Source organism: Marmota monax, unplaced genomic scaffold (genome assembly GCF_021218885.2).
Source record: "Marmota monax isolate L192 unplaced genomic scaffold, Marmota_monax_Labrador192_F-V1.1 WCK01_AAM20220418_F8-fsc00020, whole genome shotgun sequence".
In the NCBI taxonomy this organism is placed as follows: Eukaryota; Metazoa; Chordata; class Mammalia; order Rodentia; family Sciuridae; genus Marmota; species Marmota monax.
Window position 1 is genome coordinate 14483731 of NW_026692912.1, and position 22137 is coordinate 14505867.

Below are 22137 nucleotides of genomic sequence, written 5' to 3' on the forward strand. Positions count from 1 at the left end.
GTGTGTGTGTGTGTGTGTATATATATATATATATATATATATTATATATATATATAAAGAATATGAAAGAATAATTTAAATCTTAAGAGTGGGAAAACAATAACCCTAGTACCACAAAGAAAACTATTGATAGATTTATTTGACATAAAGGTTGAAGAGTTGTGTTTAATGAGAGATATATTCTCAAAAGTTAAAAGGAAAACAAATCTGACAATTAATGTTTGCAAAATCTGTTAACAATATCTACATAATATGTAGGTCTCCTACAATTCCATTGAGAGAGGCAACTCATTGACACATGCAAACAGTGTGAATAGGCAGTTCAAAAGGTACTGTAAATGACTGATATTAACTTGAAAATGTATTCAGTTGTTAAGGTCAAAGAAATATGAAATAAAACAAGTTTTACAATATTTTTGTATCATGCATATCTATTGGTCAAGACTTAAAAAACTATTTCATTATTCAATAGATAAGTTCTATAGTTTAGGAAGGTGGTTGGTAATATCAAAATTTCTAATATGCTTATTTTTTATGTATTTTTAGTTGTAAATGAATCAAAAATATTGATTTTTATGTGGTGCTGAGGATCGAACTTAGTGTCTCACATATGCGAGATTAGCACTCTACCACTGAGTCATAATCTCAAGCCCCTTATTTTTTGATCTAGTAATTGTGCTTATACTCTCAAACCAGCAATTCTACTCCTTGATGTCTATTGTACTAGTATTGTGTACACATATATGCAAAAACATCAATATAGCAATGTTTATTAAACACTATTTAAATAAAAATTGGAAATAACTAAATGTCAATAAGGTATCATTTAAATAAAATATGGCATAATATATTATGAACTACTATGCCTGTACCAGGGATTGAACCTAGGGATGTTCTACCACGGAGCCACATCCCCAGCCTTTTTAAATATTTTATTTGGAGGGGCTGGGGCTGTAGCTCAGTGATAGATCACCTGCCTCACATGTGTGAGGCACTCGGCTCGATCCTCAGCACCACATAAAAATAAATAAAGATATTGTGTTCATCTACAACTAAAAAATATTTTTTTAAAATATTGTTGGAGACAGAATCTCACTCAGTTGCTTAGGGCTTCGTGAAGTTGCTGAGGCTGGCTCTGAACCTGCTATTCTCCTGCCTCAGCCACCCAGTTGCTGGGATTACAGGCATGTGCCACTGTATCTGGCTACTATGACTTTTTTTGAAAAGTGATTTATACCTCTATGTATTAACATGGAAATATGTCCACAGTTGTTTCAGTGAAAAAGCAATTTTAAAGCATTTCAGGGTCTCAAATATTTTTTTAAATTCTAGTTTTCTCTGTGAGTATAAATGGATGGAAACAAATAGAAATATCTGGGTACACATAAAAATGGTTTGAGTATTAGGAGTTTTGGGGTTTTGGGGGTAGGAAAGAGGATATGGGGCCTTGATGAAGATGGCTTTTTGTATTTCATTTGAATTTTTTTCTAGAATATATTCAGGTCTTCCCTTGTATAGTTAAGTAGTAAAAAAGGAAACATGCTGGAGTTCAAAACTTGCAAAAATGAAATATGAAATAAATAAATTCTGTTTAATTATTATATACCACACATATGTTAGACTGTGGAGGTAGACGCAGAGGTGAATTAGCTTAGTTTTCTAAATTCAAATTTCTGAATTTAGGGCTTAGTGTGAAGAATGCCTAGGATTAAGAGGAGATAGGGAGAATCATAGAGCATGTATGATTGAGGCTTACCCAGTGAAAAAGCTTGAGGGAGCTATTACAGAAGACCCAAGAGCATGATGGGTGGAGGTTATAGAGGGGGAACTTCATGCAGAAAGTTATGATAAAACGATTATAGAATTGTCAAATAAGAGGAAACCTTAGAAGTCAATGGATTTGGCAATCAAGAAGGCAATTCTTCTGTTTCAGAAACCCACCAAGTTCATTTTTTTAGAACCTTTGCATTTTCTTCTGCTCATCTAGTATTCTCTGACCCCAGAAGTTCACGTTCCTGGATTCTTTTTATTAAGGTCTCATTTTGATATACTTCTTGTGTAAAATCTTTCTCTTGCCACACAATCACAGTTAAGTCACCCTCTTTATTTAGTCAACAGATGTTTATTTAGCACTCACTATATGCCAGGCAGAGGTACCATGGCACTGTACACAACAGACAAGATCTACCCTCTTGGTGCCTTGCATTCTAGCACAGATGTTGTTTTTACTTTCTTATTAGTATTGTTGCTGTCTGAAAATCTTATTTGCCTCTGTTTATTGTGTATCTCTGCAGATGAATACTAATTCATATTTCCTGTCCCTAGACAGCTTCTGGCACATAATCCACATTCAATCTGTGAAATATTAAATGGCAGTCTTGGGGAGAACCATTTGAATACATTGATGTAGTAGAGGATTTATTGCCTTACTAATATAATAGGAGTGAGTGGAAGGCAAAGTGAGCAAATGTAGATGATTCTTGTAAGAAATGCTGGTGGCATTATAAAAGGGAGATAAGATGATGGCTTCCTAGGAGAACAAGGTTAGTGCAGGGCGATTTGTTCTATATGGAAGAATTGTGAGCTTATTGAAAGTAAGCTGTGTGCAGCAGGGAGGGTTTGTCCAGTTCACTGCTATAGCCCATCACCTGGTGCCATACTTTGTAGGCAGCAAGCACATAGTGCATGTCTATTGTAAAAATGACTGCCTTTAAACTTGAGGGGACACAGGGAGAGAGAAGAAGGTTGAACATGCATGGGCACTGAGGGAGAAAGAGAGGGAGAGGTTATACACCAGCATAGTACCTAAAGAAGAAAGGAGGAAAAGCAGAAAGGCATAGAAAAATTGAGGCAGAGAGAATGATAGTGGAGAATTCTTGTTGGATAGTTTGAGCTTCTTTTGTGGACAGTGCTATCATTTGCAGAGGGGCAAGGAGAGTTTGGAAACTTGAGGAGAGTTGCTACTTCAGGGATTGTCCAATAAGGTTTTAAATTTTCTGATGACTGGCCTAAACAGCCCCTGATGCACATACTTAAATATTTTGCTTTATGTCATTCCATATGTCATGTAAAGAATTTACTTATTTATTTCCATTTAGTATATTGAGAATTTGGAAAAATGTGTTAAACTTGAAGTACTGAATCTCAGCTATAATTTAATAGAGAAGATTGAGAGGGTGGACAAGCTCTTAAAATTACGTGAACTCAACTTATCATATAACAAAATCAGGTGAGTGAATATTTCTTTAAGTAGCATTGTAGGGTTTTCTTTTGTTGTTGTTGTTCTTTGTTTCTTTGAGAGGTAAACTAATGTCATCCATGTTGCTGGAAGAATCCTTTGAAACAGCAAATATTTTAATAAGTATTTATTCATTTGTAGGCTAGACCTTCATAATATGATAACTTTATGTTTTGGTACTACTTAAGTACAGAATAATATCTAGTATTTTGGAAGGAGATACATTTTTTGAATACCAAATTTTGTCTTAATTCTGCTCTTGGCAGTTGCTATCTATGGTTCACTGTTTTATTACATGAAGAATATTGATATGAAGCAGAATGTTCTAACCCTGCCATTTTGAGCCCAAAGATATTCTAACCCTTTTCATCTTAGGTATTTTTCTTCACTTGTTGTTACAAAAAATATACTTTCAATCTTGTTTCCAATGCATAATAATTTTGTGAGAAATAAACATAATCAAACTGACAATGGGTAAAACTACATTTTGAAAATTTGCTATAGACAAAATGATGCAAGAATCAAATAATGAAAATCTTTTTTTTTTTTTTTTTTTGTTTTGGCTTTGTGGCGTTAGGGATTAAACCTGGTGCCTCACACCTGCTAATATGGACTCCATACTTGAGTTACACCCCCAACCAAAGCTTGAAAACCTTATATCAGTATGCTTTCCTCCCACATTAGACTTGTTAAATATGATGGCCAACAAATAAAGACAAAACAACTAATAGCTGCTGAAGTTCCTACAAGACAAAAATGAAATTAAAAAATACTAATTAAAGTCTTAGTATAAAATTTGTGTAAAAAATAACCGATACTGATGATAATAATTTTGACAAAATGGAAATGAAAATAGACAAGCTTAGGAGTACTTTCCTGGTATAGAAAATTGACTGGGTTATTAAATAACATATTATGAGTAACTTGGAAAAATTTTTCATCAATGAAAGTTTATCAATATGGGTGATAAATATTTTATTAACTTAAGTATTCTATAAAAATGCTTATATTCATAAGCAAAGTGTCACTTTAGGGGCTCTGATATCCTTCTGCACAGTTAACCTTTTGGCAGTGGCCTAATATAACTATAGTTATCTCTTGGGCAGGACTGCAGCAGGTAGCACAATGTGTGCTGTGGAGTTTTCCAGCTCTCTCCTGGCTGGCTGCTAGTTCTCACAGTAGCCAGTGGGACTGGCATAGACACACTCCTCTGTCTTCCATTACAGGTCCTGAGTTCTGATAGTAAGATGAGTACAGTTCCTAGGCACAGTAATAGGAGTTTGCAGTTCACTGCTCTGGTAAATTTTTTTGTAGCTACTTTGTTCTCATTAATAAGAAAGGTTGATAAATCATAATTATGAAAAGAACATCACATAGAGCCAAGGATATTTTTTGTCTTATTGGAAGTTCAGCAACTGTTTGTTGTCTTGTTTCGATTTTTTAGTCATCATATTTACCAAGTCTAACTGAGGGTAAAGCATATAGATATAAGATTTTCAAGCTTTTGTTTGGTGTGTAGCTCAGATTTAATTCCCAGCAGCTAAAAAGACATGAAAATTACAGGAGAAGGACTTCATCAGTATATTTGCTTGACTTTGTCCTTTGGTTTCAGCAAAATTGAAGGCATAGAGAATATGTGTAATCTTCAGAAGCTAAACCTTGCAGGAAATGAGATTGAGCATATTCCAGTATGGCTAGGAAAGAAGTTGAAATCTTTGCGAGTCCTCAATCTGAAAGGCAACAAGATATCATCAGTAAGTTATTCAAACTAGTAAGAATCTTTTTCAATTTCTTTAATTTACTGAGAAAAAATATTAATACTTAAATTTTACAAATGGGATTTCTTTATTTTCTATTAATCAAACACCAGATATATTATATCAAATTCAGATATGACCTAGAATACTCTATAGTAATTAAATACAGTAAGTTCACATTTTGTATAGATTCCATAGCAACTAAGAGTTTATCTCTTAGCATTTATCATTTCATTTGAGCTCTTATTCCCATTTTACATGTAAAGCCTCAGAGATGTTAAGTCCCTGTCCAAAGTTACAGCTTGAGCTAGAATCCAGACGATTGAATGAATGCCTAGAAGAGTTTTTGTTTGTTTGTTTGTTTTTTTCCTGGCAGTATTTCCTTAAATTCAGAATGTGAATATTGGTACATATCCTTGTGTCTTTTAGATTCAATTATAACTCAGTTTTCTGCAGTTTTACTAAATTTTTTCACTACCATTTGTATTTTTGATCTGTTCAGTTAATATAATGAAGAATGATAAAGACTTGAAATCAAATCCTGTTTTATTCACTTAGACTCTGAGCTTTGGGCAAGTCACCTGACTTCTTTCAATCTGTTTCTTTATCTGTAAAGTTAAGATAATGCGTCCATTATAGGTTGTTGTGAAGAGTTGCAAATAGAATGATATAAAGAAAATGCCCAGTACTGTCCCAATACACTACTCACATGCTGCCTTTCTGTTCCTTTCCTCAAACTGCTTTGGAGCCCATGGTTTCACGAATAGGTTTTTTTGCTATGTTAAGAACAATTTCCAGGATTTATTATTTCCTTTAGGTAGTTTATGATTTTTACAGTAAAATATACCAATACTATTGTTATGTCATTTCAGCTTCAGGATGTCAGCAAGTTGAAACCACTTCAAGATTTGACTTCTCTGATATTAGTTGAAAATCCAGTCGTGACCCTTCCTCACTACCTCCAGTTTACCATTTTCCACCTGCGTTCGCTGGAAAGTTTGGAAGGTCAGCCAGTAACTACTCAGGACAGGGAGGAGGCTTTTGAGAGATTCAGTTTAGGTAAGATGACAGTTTAAAAAACTGAATTTGAATGAGGAAAGAATTTGTTTTCAGAACTTATCTAAAAAAAAATGTATTATAAACTTTCTGATGACATTACATTTGCAGAGATGCCACCATAAATCAATTTATTTAATAACTATTGAGCATATTCAGTACGCCAGGCACTGCACTTCACGCTAAGGATACAATGGTGAGCAAGACACTTGGTGCTGGCCTTCATGCAGCTTATGGTTTTGTGGAACAGACAAAAAGCAGTTAAACCCAGGTAAAGCAACAGAGGGGAGCCCTGTTGTGGTGCAGAGTGGTGTAAAGGAGTGGCTCTTGAGGCAGTGACATGGAAGCTGAAGGCAAGGGGAGGAGAGGCCAGCCATGTGAGGAATGGCACTCAGGGAGAGGGAGGAGCTGGTTCCCTGGTGTTATAAAGACCCTAGTGGGGTCAAGCAACTGAAAGATCAGTATGACTGGAAGAGTGCAAGAAAAAGTTTGGAGAGAAGGGGGAGGTTCGAGATGGAACAGGGCCTTGTGGTTTGGATTTTATTCTAGCTGCAGGAAAAAACCATGGGCAAGTTTTAAGCAGGGATGGGCCAGGAACAAGCTCTATATTAAGGAGATCATTTTGGATGCAGGTTGGAGAATGATTTGGAGCAGGGCATAGAGGAGATGGAGGGGCATGTTAGGAAGAGCTATGACAGTCATGCAGGCTAGAAGTGTTGGTGGCCTGTGCTTAGGCGATAGTGGAAATGAAAAATAGATGCATCACTTTTAATGGTAGAATCAGCAGCGCTCTCTAATGGAGTAGGTAATTCTCAGGCTTCTGGCTTAATTGGCTTAATTAGGTGGTGATATCATGTAGAAAATGAGGAGAATTCAGAGTTATCTTTAGGACATGATGAGTTTGAATTATGTGTGAGATGGCAAATAGAAAATATGTGTCTGGAGTTCAAAGAGGTCTGTATCAGAGATACAGATTGAGCATCACTAATCTGAATATATAAAATCCAAAATGCTCCTAAATCTGAAACTTTGAGTGCTTTTCTAATGCTACAAGTGGAGATTGTTCACAGTCAAAACACAGGTACATTAAAATTTTGTATAAAAATTACTTTCAGGCCATATGTGTTTGTGTAACTGTATCTAAAAAAGAAATGAATTTTGTGTTTAGACTTGGATTCAGTGCCCAATGTATCTCTTTATGTAACTGCAAATATTCCAAATCTGAAAAATAAATCAGTCCCATGATAAAGGAGATTCAGCTGGAATAAATTTGGTTGTCATTAGCATAATTCCATAGGAATCAGTTTTCTCATGCAGGCAGGGGTGAGAAGAGAAAGAAAGGCAGCCAACTAAGGAAACTGAAAAAGTGAGGCCAACAGGGTAGGAGAAAACCAGGAAATAGTGGGTTACAGAGGCCCAGAGAAGAAATCTTCAAGAGAGGATGTGGTAAGCTTTGTTGAATGTTGCTGAGGCACAAAGTAAGATGAGCACAGAGAAGTGCCTGATTGTGACAGGGATGGGGGAAAGGCTGGGTAATAATGTATTGAAGAATGGAAGGGAGATATTTGCCTGAAGATTTGAAATTTCCTCCCATAATTTCTCTCTTCTAACACTTAAATAAATGAAGGTCTTTCTTTTCGTTTTTTACTGTTTAAAAGTTAAAAAAAAAAAGAAAGCTAAACTAAAAATTAATCAGTAGCTTTCAGACCAGGAAATGGGGAGGAAAAAAAATGTAGTTAACCTCAAAATCAGTAGTCAAAGAAATAAGCAGTATATCTTAAGAGCGGACTGCAGAGACAAATCATGCCTCAGTAGGATTGGAGAAAGAAGAGAGGCCATCCCTTGACAGAAGGAACACTTTCTCCATCAGAAAGGAGAGAAGATGTACAGGTCATGGGGTTTTGTTGCTTTGGTGGTGGGAAAATAAAGGAGTTCCCATGGATGGGGTCTGTTTTCTCAATGAAATGTGAGGTCATCAACTGAGAAAGAGACTCAAAGAAGTATGGGAAGTTTGAGGAAAAAGAGGAAGATAAGAAATCACCATTGTAGAGTACTGGGTAATAAGCTGGTATGTTCAACCATTTGGAATGGATGTTAGTCCACTTTCAACCTACAAAAGCAGCAGTTTTATATGGTTTAATCCAATACTTCAGAAACATGGTAAATTTCTTATTTGTTTAGGACCCCTCCCCCAACTCTACTTTTTTCCCCTGAAATTTATTTTGGAATTATTAAAAATTTAAATAATGCAGAGTAATCATATAAATATACTATTGGAGGAAATGTTTCAACCACTTATGGCTCATTCATGACTTCAGACTGTAATTAGGAGCCTTTAATGTGGTGAGCTCTTAGGACCCAGTAGAGACGAGGTGGATGGAGTTGCTGTTCTCCTGAAGCTTTAGTGGGGTAGGCAGACAGTATAGTAGATCACATATTACAACTCCCTGGGTGACAAGGGCCGGAGCATAAGTTCAGGGTGCATGAGAGCTTCCCTAAGAAGCATCCAACCCAGAGAGAGGAGAGAGTCAGGGCAGTCTTCTCAGAATGGTTTGTAAAGCTCAACCCCTAAAGGATGCAGAAGAGACCTATAGGAAATGGAGGAAGACAGGTTCAGTCAGAGGATGAGAAAATAAGCCTGCAGCAGTGAAGAGGCATTGTCAGTATAATGAAGAGTCATTTCAGGAAAGCTGCAGAAATATGCTTGAAGATGAGGTTCAAGAGGGAGATTGGGGCCAAATCATCTTTACGGAAGCTTTATGAATCTTATCCTAAGAATGATAGGAAATAGTTGAAGGATTTCAATACAATGTAATGTTTTGCATACATGTTTACAATATTCTCGAAAATGTAATTATTCATATCAAATAAAATACTGCATTTTTTAAAAGGGACTGGGAAAATTTTTCATTTATCAACAAACTAAAATACTTGGAAGTCAATTCTTATGTTTTAAAAATGTCATCAAAATAATAATGACTTCTTGCCTCGTAATATATATCCATTTCAAGTGCAAGATGGTTTTCTCTCAAAGCCATGGTGTATAATTTTAAAAGTAAAATTGTAATTACACCATACTTAACTTCTTTTGTTATTCTTTTGAGAAATAGCCTTGCCTTTTTTCAAGTAAGAAACATAATAATAAATACACTATCCATTTTTATTGACAGAAGAGGTAGAAAGACTGGAAAGAGACCTAGAAAAGAAAATGATGGAAACTGAAGAGCTTAAGAGCAAACAAATAGGATACCTTGAGGAAATTAAAAATCAAGATAAATTAAACAAATCATTAAAAGAAGAAGCAATATTACAGAAACAGAGCTGTGAGGAGCTAGAAATTGACCTAAACATGAAAAATGAATTGGTAAGTCTGATTTTACATCACATTGATTATATTCTCTTCAGGTAGAAAATTCTTTGTCCTTGTGTCTAAAAATACAACTTCTTGACCGTAGAAAGGGGTAGATGTATTTTAATAGAATATGTGCAAAAGGCTTTACTGACTGCAGTTGACCATGTGCCATGTGATATGGCTTCCTGAAAGATTAGTGTTCTTTGGGGCTGCCCAAAGGGGGAAGGTGATGTTCCTCACTGTGAGAAGTCAGTAAGATCATCCCTGATGTTCATATTTTTTTTTTTTTAAGCAAGAACATTGTTGGAGAGAGTATACATTGGCAAAAACTTTTAGAAGACAATTTGGGGAAAATATCCAAATTTTAAATAGACCCTCTGTCTCAGAGATTGAATTTCCAATAATATATTCTATAGAAATAGTGGCAAGAATGGACAAAGATTATATATATATATACCTGAATGTATATGTATGTATGTGTGTATATATAACATATAACACACATATACATATACAAGGATATTCACTGCAATATTATTCATATGATCAAAAATTGTAAATAGCCAAAATGTCCCTCAGTGAACCCTGAAGTGATAAAATAATATATTGTTTTGAATAAAATGAAGTACGGTTTTATGTCCTAAAGTGGAAGATACCTGACACTTTTTATTATGCATAAAAAAGCAAGGTGCGAAACAATATCAAAATCAAATATGATCTTATATCTCAAAGTGTATGACAGTTTCTTAGGGGAGAAATGGCAAAATATGCAGCAAACTCTTGAAAGTAGGTATTTCCAAAAAGTGGAATTACAGAACACTTTCAGTTTATGCATATCTGTAATGGCTAAATTTTATGTAGTTGGACTTTATGATCAAAACATAAAAAGGATACTAAAACTGAAAGATTTAGACAACCTGAGTGGCATAATTTGAGAAAGTAACCAAGATACTTCAAAGGTCTTGGGACCATGTCACATGAAGAATGATCAGAGGGACAGAGTTGTCCAGGCTAGAGAAGAGGAGACTCAGCGAGCTATGATAATTTCTCTCAGATATTCAAAGAACTGTTTCATGGAAGAGGAATTATAGACCAAGACTCATCATAAACCAATTGATAGGAAAATATGTTTTCATTTAATGATAAAGAAATTCCTAAAAGTTGGCCTGAAATGGAATAACTGGAATGTTTGCTATCACTGACAGGCAGAGGCTGGCCATATGTTCAGGGTTTTGGAGAAAGATCATTTGATAGGAAGGTGGGCCTTTTCAACCCAAAGAATCTAATTTTATAAACTTATTCGGCTATTTAGGGAAAAATAACTATTGGTACCCTTTTTCTCTCCCCTCCTTTTAAATAATTCCTCATTTTACTTATGTATAACAGGGAATTTTACTTATCCTATAAATAATAAAGTCTTTGATATATTTATCCTTTTTTGGATCTCCCTTTCAAGTTTGGCATTCTCACATTCTCACTCAGTTACTTGTTTTTTTAAGAAGAAGAATTCTGCTTAATCACTTACTTTAAAAAAAAGTATTTCTTAGTTGTTGATGGACCTTTATTTTATTTATTTGTATGTGGTTCTGAGAATCTGCCCCAGTGCTTCACACATGCTAGGCAAATGCTCTTCCACTGAGCTATAACCCCAACCCTAATAACTTACTTTTTAAAACAAAGACAAAAGAGTATTCTCCCCTCTGTGAGGAAGGAAGTTGTTCTTGAAATATGAATTTTAACTAACTCCTACTTAAAGTCTCTTTTGCCTGAGAAAGAAAAGGGAACATGATGGAAATCCAGGACAGCTTCTCCAGCTCTGTACCTCCAATGTTCACAGCATTTGTGGGTTCCTTTATATGTTACTTAATTTGAAGGTAGTTTTCATATATCTCAGCTGTATCCTGAAGGCATATATTAATAATGTTAATAGATGATTATTAGTGATTTTAGATTATTCAGACTCTGTTGCTTTTCAGTTTGTAATAGAATGGATTGATGAGTAATGAAACCAGTGGAGAATGGTAATCAATGTTACTTAAACAATGAACTCTTTTTGCCATTATATGACATACAAAAATAAAACCCAGTACTTATTTGGTATCATGTGACATTTGTGAACATTTAATAAATTTTCCTCAGTTATTTTTCTGTTTTAGAACATAGAATCCATTTTATTACTAAGAAAGGAACTTGATAATTTGTATATGCTGACTCCCTGATGCATGTTAATCAACCCATTAAACACCTTAGTTAATATGTCTTAAGGCTTTGCTTTGTCCCGAAAGTATGGTTTGTTATAGTTTTCTCTTTCACTTATTTATGTTATTGTTAATATGGTTGTGCTGGGAATAAATGTTTTGTAAATTGTCAGCAGTTTTGCTCTTTTTTCTGTAACTACTTTTCTTAGATTGTGCTTTTTTCTGTGTCATTATTACTCTTATAATTAATAACAATTTAAAACATTTTAACATGTATATTTTTGTAACAAGTTCAGACAACACAAATGTATACAGTAGAAATGAAAATCTACTCTTCCCCTGCTCCTTTCCTCAAGTGTTGATATAGATCCTTTTTGTTTTCTATACATATACAATATATGTAATTAAATAATTACACCCTTGAATATTTGTTATTTTTTTTAAAAAGGAATCCTATTATATATGGTTATCCTGCATCTTATCTTTCACAAAGCAGTACATGTAGACAGCTCTCCAAGTTTAAAATATATGTATATATGTGTACATATATGTGTGTGTGTATATATATATATATATACACACACACACACACATACATATATATATATAAATCTTTCTCATTCATTTTTTTTCTTTTTAAAATTTTTATGTAATTTTTTAATTTATATATGATGCAGACTGCATTACAACTCTTATATAGAGAGAAAGCACAATTTTTCATATCTCTGGTTGTATACATAGTATATTCACACCAATTCTTCATACTTGTACTTTGTTTTTTTTTTAAATTTTTATTGTTGGTTGTTCAAAACATTACATAGTTCTTGATATATCATATTTCACACTTTGATTCAAGTGGGTTATGAACTCCCATTTTTACCCCGTATACAGATTGCAGAATCATATCAGTTACACATCCATTGATTTACGTATTGCCATACTAGTGTCTGTTGTATTCTGCTGCCTTTCCTATCCTCTACTATCCCCCCTCCCCTCCCCTCCCCTCTTCTCTCTCTACCCCCTCTACTGTCATTCATTTCTCCCCCTTGTATTATTTTTCCCTTTCCCCTCACTTCCTCTTGTATGTAATTTTGTATAACCCTGAGGGTCTCCTTCCATTTCCATGCAATTTTCCTTCTCTCTCCCTTTCCCTCCCACCTCTCATCCCTGTTTAATGTTAATCTTCTTCTCATGCTCTTCGTCCCTACTCTGTTCTTAGTTACTCTCCTTATATCAAAGAAGACATTTGGCATTTGTTTTTTAGGGATTGGCTAGCTTCACTTTGCATAATCTGCTCTAATGCCATCCATTTCCCTGCAAATTCTATGATTTTGTCATTTTTTAATGCAGAGTAATACTCCATTGTGTATAAATGCCACATTTTTTTTATCCATTCGTCTATTGAAGGGCATCTAGGTTGGTTCCACAGTCTTGCTATTGTGAATTGTGCTGCTATGAACATCGATGTAGCAGTGTCCCTGTAGCATGCTCTTTTTAGGTCTTTAGGGAATAGACCGAGAAGGGGAATAGCTGGGTCAAATGGTGGCTCCATTCCCAGCTTTCCAAGAAATCTCCATACTGCTTTTCAAATTGGCTGCACCAATTTGCAGTCCCACCAGCAATGTACAAGTGTACCCTTTTCCCCACATCCTCGCCAGCCCTTGTTGTTGTTTGACTTCATAATGGCTGCCAATCTAACTGGAGTGAGATGGTATCTTAGGGTGGTTTTGATTTGCATTTCTCTGACTGCTAGAGATGGTGAGCATTTTTTCATGTACTTGTTGATTGATTGTATGTCCTCCTCTGAGAAGTGTCTGTTCAGGTCCTTGGCCCATTTGTTGATTGGGTTATTTGTTATCTTATTGTCTAATTTTTTGAGTTCTTTGTATACTCTGGATATTAGGGCTCTATCTGAAGTGTGAGGAGTAAAGATTTGTTCCCAGGATATAGGCTCCCTATTTACCTCTCTTATTGTTTGTTTTGCTGAGAAAAAACTTTTTAGTTTGAGTAAGTCCCATTTGTTGATTCTAGTTATTAATTCTTGTGCTGTGGGTGTCCTATTGAGGAATTTGGAGCCCGACCCCACCGACTGTAGATCGTAGCCAACTTTTTCTTCTATCAGACGCCGTGTCTCTGATTTGATATCAAGCTCCTTGATCCATTTTGAGTTAACTTTTGTGCATGGCGAGAGAAAGGGATTCAGTTTCATTTTGTTGCATATGGATTTCCAGTTTTCCCAGCACCATTTGTTGAAGATGCTATCCTTCCTCCATTGCATGCTTTTAGCCCCTTTATCAAATATAAGATAGTCATACATGTACTTTGAATAGTAATGATCATCACATTCCACCATCATTAATTACCCCATGCCTCCTCCCTTCCCCTCCAACCCCTCTGCCCTATCTAGAGTTTGTCTATTCCTCCCATGCTCCCGTTCCCTATCCCACCATGAATCAGCCTCCTTATATCAAAGAAAACATTCGGCATTTGGTTTTTTGGATAAAAATATGGAATGCTTCACAAATTTGTGTGTCATCCTTGTGCAGGGGCTATGTTAATCTTCTCTGTATCATTCCAATTTTAGTATATGCTGCCGAAGCGAGCACTTTCTCATTCTTTCTAAATTCTAAATTGTGTTCTATTAAGTGGATCCTCTATAATTTAGTTAATGTTGATGGTTTTTTTGGTATTAGAGATAAGTACTACAAAATCTATGTGTGTGTGTGTGTGTGTGTGTATGTGCCTTATGCATACACACTAGTATTTCTTCAGCATAAATCACTTTGAGTGGAATTACTGTGCAATTCTCTTTTAAATTTTTAATAAATGTGAATACCCACTTCAAAAAACTTATGGCCAATTTATACTTCCATAGAAGTAAGTGAAAGGGTCCAATTTTCAGCTGGATATTGTTATTTTGAGTTTATAAATATAATAGAAAAAATGGAATCTCATTATTGTTTTAATTTCTCATTTCCATAATTGTTGGCAAGCTGAATATTACATATATATTTATTGGCTATTATGTATTTATTCTTTAAATTGCCATTTATATTGTTTTGCCTAGACTTCTCTTACTACAAAGGCTATTATATGTTTAAAAACAATCTGAGCATTAGTCTAAGAATATACATTTGAAAAATATTTTCTATTATCCTTTAAAGAATATTTGATGGTAATATTATCTACAATTGTATAATGTTTTCCTTTTTTTTTTGTAGTAGTATTAGGGATTAAACCCAGAACCCCTGCATGTTAGATGTTAGGTGCTATGCCACTGAACTATATCACCAGCCTCTTTTTGCCCCAAGGTGGGGTGGGGGAATGGTCTTGCTAAGTTGTCTAGACTGGCTTCAAACTTGTGATCCTCCTGCCTCACCTTCCATAGTAAATGGGTGCAGGCATGTGCCACTGCACCCTGCTTTGGTTTTCAGTTTTATAAAATAATTGCTCATGCATTAGAGCACTTTCTTTATAAAAGAAAAATTGCATTGAAGTTAGTCTTTCAGTGGCCACTTAAACTGTAGTAGTCCCCTATCACAACCCCAACAAATGTTAATTGAATTTATTCTGTCCTTGTGCAGGTTGTTTCATTTCTATCCTTTTGTTTACTTATTTTTAAAATGAGGATGATTTGCTTGTCCTGCCAGCTTTATAGACTGGTGAGGATTTAATGAGATTATGAATGTGAAAATAATTTGAAATGAATTGAGCTAAGTAAGGGAAGGTGGTAAATTTATTATTCACATTTGGAGTGGGGATAAGATATGTCCATATAGGAACAATGCAAGTACTAATAGCCATACCTTCCTGTGGTAAATTGTCAATAAAGAGCACTTGTGGTATCACATCTGAGAGTTCTCCAATTGACAGTATCTGTTTGCTTCTTTCTTCTTTTAGCCCTTGCTTTGGTTTCTTGCAGGCCCTTTTCTGCGATTCTTTATTCTTCCTTAAAGGTAGTTCTTTATTCTTCCTTAAAGGTAGTTCTTAAAGGTATTCTTCCTTAAAGGGCTGAACTGCATACTATGTTTTTCATTATTTGCATGATAATTTGTATTCATATGTTTTTGTTTTAAGTTTTGAAACTGGCTTGCCTCATTGAGAAATGTGCCTGTGTATGTATTATGTTTTGAATGACTGTGTACATAGGGGAACAAGTTTGAATGTTGGGGAAAGAATTTGTATTATTTTTCCTGTTGGTAAACAGGTTAACTACAGTCATCTCTTGATTTTAATAGCCAGTGAGTGCTACAGCTCACCTACTTTCCAGTTCCTTTGACTTTTAGTTTGCAGACATTGATGCATTTCTTCAACATACATTTATTGAGTACTTAACTATATACTAAGCCTAAAGCTATAAGAGACACAAAGGGACTTTGAAACACATAGGCTATTTAATAGATACCAGTACATGCACACTCCATGATTCCACTCACATTTACCTTTGGTTTGGCCCTATAGTCAATGAGCTATGGAGAGAGAAGCCCAGGATTGTTGTTGATTGAGTTGCTTCCTTGAGACTCAAAGCCTTATGAGCATTCACTGAAAAGATAAGTATGGCTAATATGCTAGGCACCCTGCAGCAGGACACTGGGACAATAAGCAGAATGTTAGATTGGAAACCAGGCTCTTGGAATTGAACATTGTCTCTTCTTTTTTTTTTTTTTTTTAATTTTTTATTGTTGGCTGTTCAAAACATTACATAGTTCTTGATATATCATATTTCACAATTTGATTCAAGTGGGTTATGAGCTCCCATTTTTACCCCATATACAGATTGCAGAATCACATCAGTTACACATCCATTGATTTACATATTGCCATACTAGTGTCTGTTGTATTCTGCTGCCTTTCCTATCCTCTACTATCCCCCCTCCCCTCCCCTCCCCTTCCCTCCCCTCTTCTCTCTCTGCTCCCTCTACTGACATTTGTTTGTCCCCCTTATATTATTTTTCCCCTTCCCCTCACTTCCTCTTGTATGTACTTTTGTATAACCCTGAGGGTCTCCTTCCATTTCCATGCAATTTCCCTTCTCTCTCCCTTTCCCTCCCACCTCTCATCCCTGTTTAATGTTAATCTTCTTCTCATGCTCTTCGACCCTACCCTGTTCTTAGTTACTCTCCTTATATCAAAGAAGACATTTGGCATTTGTTTTTTAGGGATTGGCTAGCTTCACTTTGCATAATCTGCTCTAATGCCATCCATTTCCCTGTAAATTCTATGATTTTGTCATTTTTTAATGCAGAGTAATACTCCATTGTGTATAAATGCCACATTACAAGTCCTTTAATTCCAGTGAGATAGCAAATGAGGGTGTCACACAGAATTAGTACTCAGATCAGTGTTACTTCCATTTTAACAGATTATCAGGAGGTGACTGTAAGTTAAATTGTGCACGACTGATTTCCTGACCTTGTAAAATGCTTGTGTTTGTTTATGTTTTATTCTTTTTTGCTTGCATTTTTATGTTTATGAAATATTTCTGCATGATCTTTATCAGATACTGGCAAAAGTAAAGATAATAATCACTTAGTGGACCTTTGAAATGAACTCGAAGAGTAGATGTAATAGAAAAAGGGCTTGTGTTGATAGTAGTAAAATACTTAGCTTTCACCACTAATCTTTTGACAAGTCAATTCACCAATCTGAGTTTCAGTTTATTTATATGTTCAGATAATTATATTCAATGATTCATATATCCTTCTTCTCCCAGTTCCAAAACTTTCTGAGTAACTAAAAAGTTATAGTATAATTACTTTATTAAAATTTTAATATTACATATTTGGATCTGATGGAGCTTGTTTAAATTCCTTATCCTCTGTTACAAATAATGATATTCTGAACATTTAAAACTTAAGAAGCCATTAGCCACAAATACTACGACAACAGTACAGTTAAAAGTAATCTCTAATATCATTCTTCTCACTGCTCTGTAGTTACTGTCAAATATTATTCCTCCATGATTTGAAGATATCATTAAAACCAAGAGTAAGTTAAATAAATTAATACTAAGTCTTGGGACATCATGAAACAGATACTTAGTAGACTAGTTTAAAGATAATTGATACAGAACTATTTTACATTTAGGTAAAACAAATTTAAATATTTTCTTTGTATCCTGAAATAGCATGTAAACTTCAAAGGTCTTTTATGTGATCACTTCTGAAATAATAATTTTGTATTTCATTTTTTATAATAGATAATTAAGATAAAATTCTGAGTGTTGTGCTTTTTGCTATAGTGTTTTTACAATATAGTTATTAATAATGATGAGAAATTGCCATAACATTGCACTTTGGTACTAACTCACTGAAACTATGTTTTGTCTCATCGAATTGGGTTGATAGCTAAAACAGAAGACCATGGAACTAACACGAGCATGTCAGAAGCAGTATGAGCTTGAACAGGAATTGGCTTTTTATAAAATTGATGCTAAATTTGAGCCACTAAATTATTATCCATCAGAGGTGAGCTATTTATAATTCTTTAGTAATCCAGAATTAAAGCCAGCATGAAGTGAGGTGGAAGGGGACAGATGGTAGGGAAATTTAAGGGACTATTTTTTTACTAATCATTCCACTCTCTTATTATGAGCAATCAGCAGAGTAAACTGTTTTGGTTGTATCTGTGAATTATTTGGCTCCTGTAGTTAGAGCAGTATCCTAAAGAGGTAAAAGACCCAAGAGAATTTTGCCCACAACCAATTCCCTAAGCAAAAACAGCTTCCTTAACTCTCAGTTACCTCACTTAAATCCAGACTTTTGGAAAAAGTGCCATGGGATAGTCATCTCCCTACAAGATTTGTTCAGTACTTACTAGGTTCAGAATTAGTCAACCATTATTGGCACAGATGCCATAAATGCATTGGAAATAGGGGAATTACCTAACTTCTAAAAACCAATGATTTTTAATAATATCACATGTTGTTTAAATTTTAAAGCCCAATTATTAAAATTGATTACATTGAGATTTTACTGTGTCAGTCAGTCAAGAAACCAAAATGAAACATCCAGATTTCTGATTGGGAGATTAAGAGATTAAGCAGTGCTACAAATCACATAAGTGTGGGCAGTTCTTTAATTAGCTAATCCAAACTGTCACAGTTTGGTAGTAGGAGGAAGAATCCTTTTGAGACCATTTTTAGGTCTAATTCCTTTTTTTAGTATATTAAGAATAAAAGAATAATATTTTTAGCTTCTAAGATTTAGGGTTAGCAAAACTTTGGTGATTGTGTGACATGTTTACCACTAATGAAATGAATAATGTCATTTGTTATTAAACCATAAATCTATTATTTTGCTTTTAGTATGCTGAAATTGATAAAGTTCCAGATGAAAGCCCTTACATTGGCAAATCCAGATACAAGAGAAATATGTTTGCCACAGAAACTTTCATTATCAGTAATGCCCAGGCAGTACAGATCAAGAAGATGGGACCAAATGAAGGAGAACAACTTAGAAATGCACAAGAGAACTTGAGAGCCCATGCACCACTGGACACACAACTAGAAGATAAAGAAAGAAAAATAAATGCAGGTTAAACAAAGTTATTTTAAATTCTTTAGAAATATAAAAAGATTGAATATGTAGGCCAATTTTATTTTATAACTCTTTTAATTAAACATTCTGATGGTATTTATTATATGTCATTAAAATGAAAAGTCTAAAACAAAAGTAGTGACTTATTGAACAGATTTTAAAAAAATTATTCCTTTTATGGTTGAGAATGGTATTTTTGACCAGAATTTAATGGAAACATGTCCAGGGGATCCAAGAATGCATAAATCCCATCCTGCCAATAAGCATAGAAGTATGCATTAAAAGACGTAATTAATAATAACTAAAACAGGTAAAGAATCACTTTTATTGATGATTATACATGTAGCCAAAACCTGAAGCTGTGCTTTGGATAGGCTGAAACAGATCACTCTCCTTAGGCCTGGGTCTAAGGTTGGCCTATGACTTCCTGATGGGCCCCACATACTGCCTTACCACCATCCCTCCATACCCCAATCTAATTCGAGGGATCTTAAACCTCTGGCAAGTCACATAGAGGAAGAAGTCAAGCCAAGAGGCACTGTAGAAGCCCCTCCAGTGTCATACATAGCTATCCACTTAGCTGTGTAGATATTGAAGAAAGAGAAAGCCAACCCAAATTTATATATCCCGCTAGTAATTGTGGCCCATTGAACCATCAAATTAGCAGTTCATCTTCCTTTGACTGTCAGCTGAAAATATGGATGACTAGTAAAGACTGACTTTGCAAGGGGAGATAAGAAGCTGAGTTCTCCTTGTCTGCCTTTATTATATGTAAAGCTCTAAAAGGTAAAGGAAAAATAAATCAAGATACGTGTGCATACTAACTTCAGGGGACTCTTGGTTTCATTGGAGGGAGAGAGAGAGAGGGAGAAAGAAATCTAAAATTCGGGGTAAAAAGTGATTGATTTGAAGTCACCTCCAGTATTGGATTTTTTAATAAATTTGGATTCGTTTTTGAGTCCTATCATAAAGTATTTGCCTCTAACACAGGGTTGTTGTGTTTCAATACACTGATCCTAATTATGACTTAGTGGCATACAAAGTGTATATTTCTCAATAAAATCCTCTTTCTCTCAAAATGGTTCACTAACATTGGGAATCTCAAGTATTGTCCCTTTTATGTTAAGAATTTTACAGACAAAAAGATTAATTATAGTTCTATAGCATATCACAAAACAATTTTTTCTTAAAATATTTAATAGAGATGAAAGCTATCATAAGTAAGTTTTAAAATGTCTATGATATAATGACAGAATTTAATTGAGAGAGAAGAGATTATTGCAAAGAAAAAATCTGGTAGAAATTTCAGAATTTGCTTGTGTGTATATGGTTTTTAAATTCACAGCACAAACTCGACTGTCAGAACTACATGATGAAATAGAAAAGGCAGAACAAAAAATTTTAAGAGCTACTGAAGAATTTAAACAACTGGAAGAAGCTATACAACGGAAAAAAGTATGTAAAAGCAAAGCAGCCATGCTAAGAGGAAATGAAAAAGTGAAAATGAAACATGTTTCCCTTTATAACAATATGTTTATTTTAAAGTCAGTACAGTCTAATTAATCACAGAATAATGAATTTCAAATTCAAATGTAAAATTCTAGCATTTCTCAATTATCCTTTCATTCATGATGATGTCTTCAACATTTTATAAAGCATATAGAAGTAAATGACTGAAAATTCATGTGAAAAGATGTATTTGGTCTACTACATTGTGAAAGTGACTACTTTCCCCAAGAGAGTCTTCTAACTAATTAAGCACCCTCCACCTTTAAGATAATGGGACCCAGATTAAATGCTATAGAAAACTATAGCATGAACATTATCAAATAAAAAACAAACCAAAAAGATATATTATATACAAAAAAGATGAAAGTAGCTTATTCTGAGAAATAACCAAAGTATTTCATGCAGAAGTGAGTAGTTAAGTCCATGATGTAATTTGATGGTGTGGGAGATTCACAAAGGGAAGTATTTTGAAGTTTTCATTTTTAAATGCATACTTATTTACAACTTGTAAGAATCAATATTTTAAAGTTATAATGATAACTATAATCATAATAGGTTGAAAAAATGTGAAGTCCAAACCATAGGTTCTTTTAAAAGATATACTATAGTGTTACTTTTAGATTATACAGAAACTAGAAATTGGCTGGATTGTACTGGAAACTTACTATATGCCTGACTAGACTGGCTCCTGAGTAATGTACAAAATAGACATGAATCTCTCCTTTGTGAACAGACTTGTAGGAGAAATAGATAATAAACAAGTTTAAAAAGTAATAAGAAAATTCATAGTTAAACAGCATCAGTGTTATAGGAAAAATACTGAAAAAAATTTAGATTGTAGGGCTCTTGAAGGTTTCTCTGAGGAGGTGGTGTTTAGATTTTTTTTTTTTTTTTAGACCAGGGTCTCACCATGTTGCCCAGACTAGTCTAACAGTTCCTGGATATAAGTGATCCTTCTGCCCAGTCTCCCGAGTAGCTGGGTCTATGGGCAGGTTCCATTGTGCTGGGATTGGAGGTGACACAAAGAATGAGAAGGAACTAGAGAGACAAGAGTTAGAAGAAAGAGTATTCCAGGCAGAGATGGCAGTGTTTGCAAAAGGCTTCATAGTAAAAATTCCTCAGCTGAGTGAAGGAAAGTGTACTGGACGATGAATTCGAAGAGTCATGAGGTTAAAGACCATGCCAGGTTTCATTGGCCATTTTAAGAATCTTGGATTTTATTCTGTATGCAGTGGGAAACTTTGCAGGGCTTAAGTAGAATGGCTGATCTATTTGTCTATATAAGCGGTCACTTTGACTACTGCTTAATGGTGAAATGGGATGAGAGAGAGAATGAAGATCTGTGGATTGGTTAAGAGGCTGGTATTTAGTTCAAGCAAGAAACAGTAACAGGATGAATGAATCAGGAAGATGGCGGTGGCTAGGGAGAGAAAGCCAACCAAACTGCAGGTCAGATAGGCAGGAGAACTGTCAGGGCTTCCAGATGAAT

At 34.7% G+C, this 22137-nt stretch overlaps 1 protein-coding gene and 1 non-coding gene across 8 annotated transcripts in view; one reads left to right on the plus strand and one right to left on the minus strand.

The window, feature by feature from the left end:
- Positions 1 to 22137, plus strand: part of Cntrl (centriolin) — a 91936-nt gene that overhangs the window by 17317 nt on the left and 52482 nt on the right. For 5 of the 7 annotated variants that reach the window (XM_058581674.1, XM_046451731.2, XM_046451733.2 and 2 more), the window contains exons 4-10: positions 3099 to 3229; positions 4851 to 4992; positions 5868 to 6054; positions 9222 to 9415; positions 17949 to 18068; positions 18908 to 19136; positions 20485 to 20594. In XM_058581674.1, coding sequence (XP_058437657.1) covers positions 3099 to 3229; positions 4851 to 4992; positions 5868 to 6054; positions 9222 to 9415; positions 17949 to 18068; positions 18908 to 19136; positions 20485 to 20594 — 1113 coding nt within the window. Of the gene's footprint in view, positions 1 to 3098; positions 3230 to 4850; positions 4993 to 5867; positions 6055 to 6203; positions 6323 to 9221; positions 9416 to 15501; positions 15558 to 17948; positions 18069 to 18907; positions 19137 to 20484; positions 20595 to 22137 lie in introns of those variants that run through there. The other 2 variants (XM_058581672.1, XM_058581673.1) reach the window with 2 other exon arrangements.
- LOC124097528 (U6 spliceosomal RNA) lies at positions 14103 to 14205 on the minus strand. Its single transcript, XR_006853266.1, has one exon. It is a non-coding gene; the product is annotated as a U6 spliceosomal RNA (small nuclear RNA).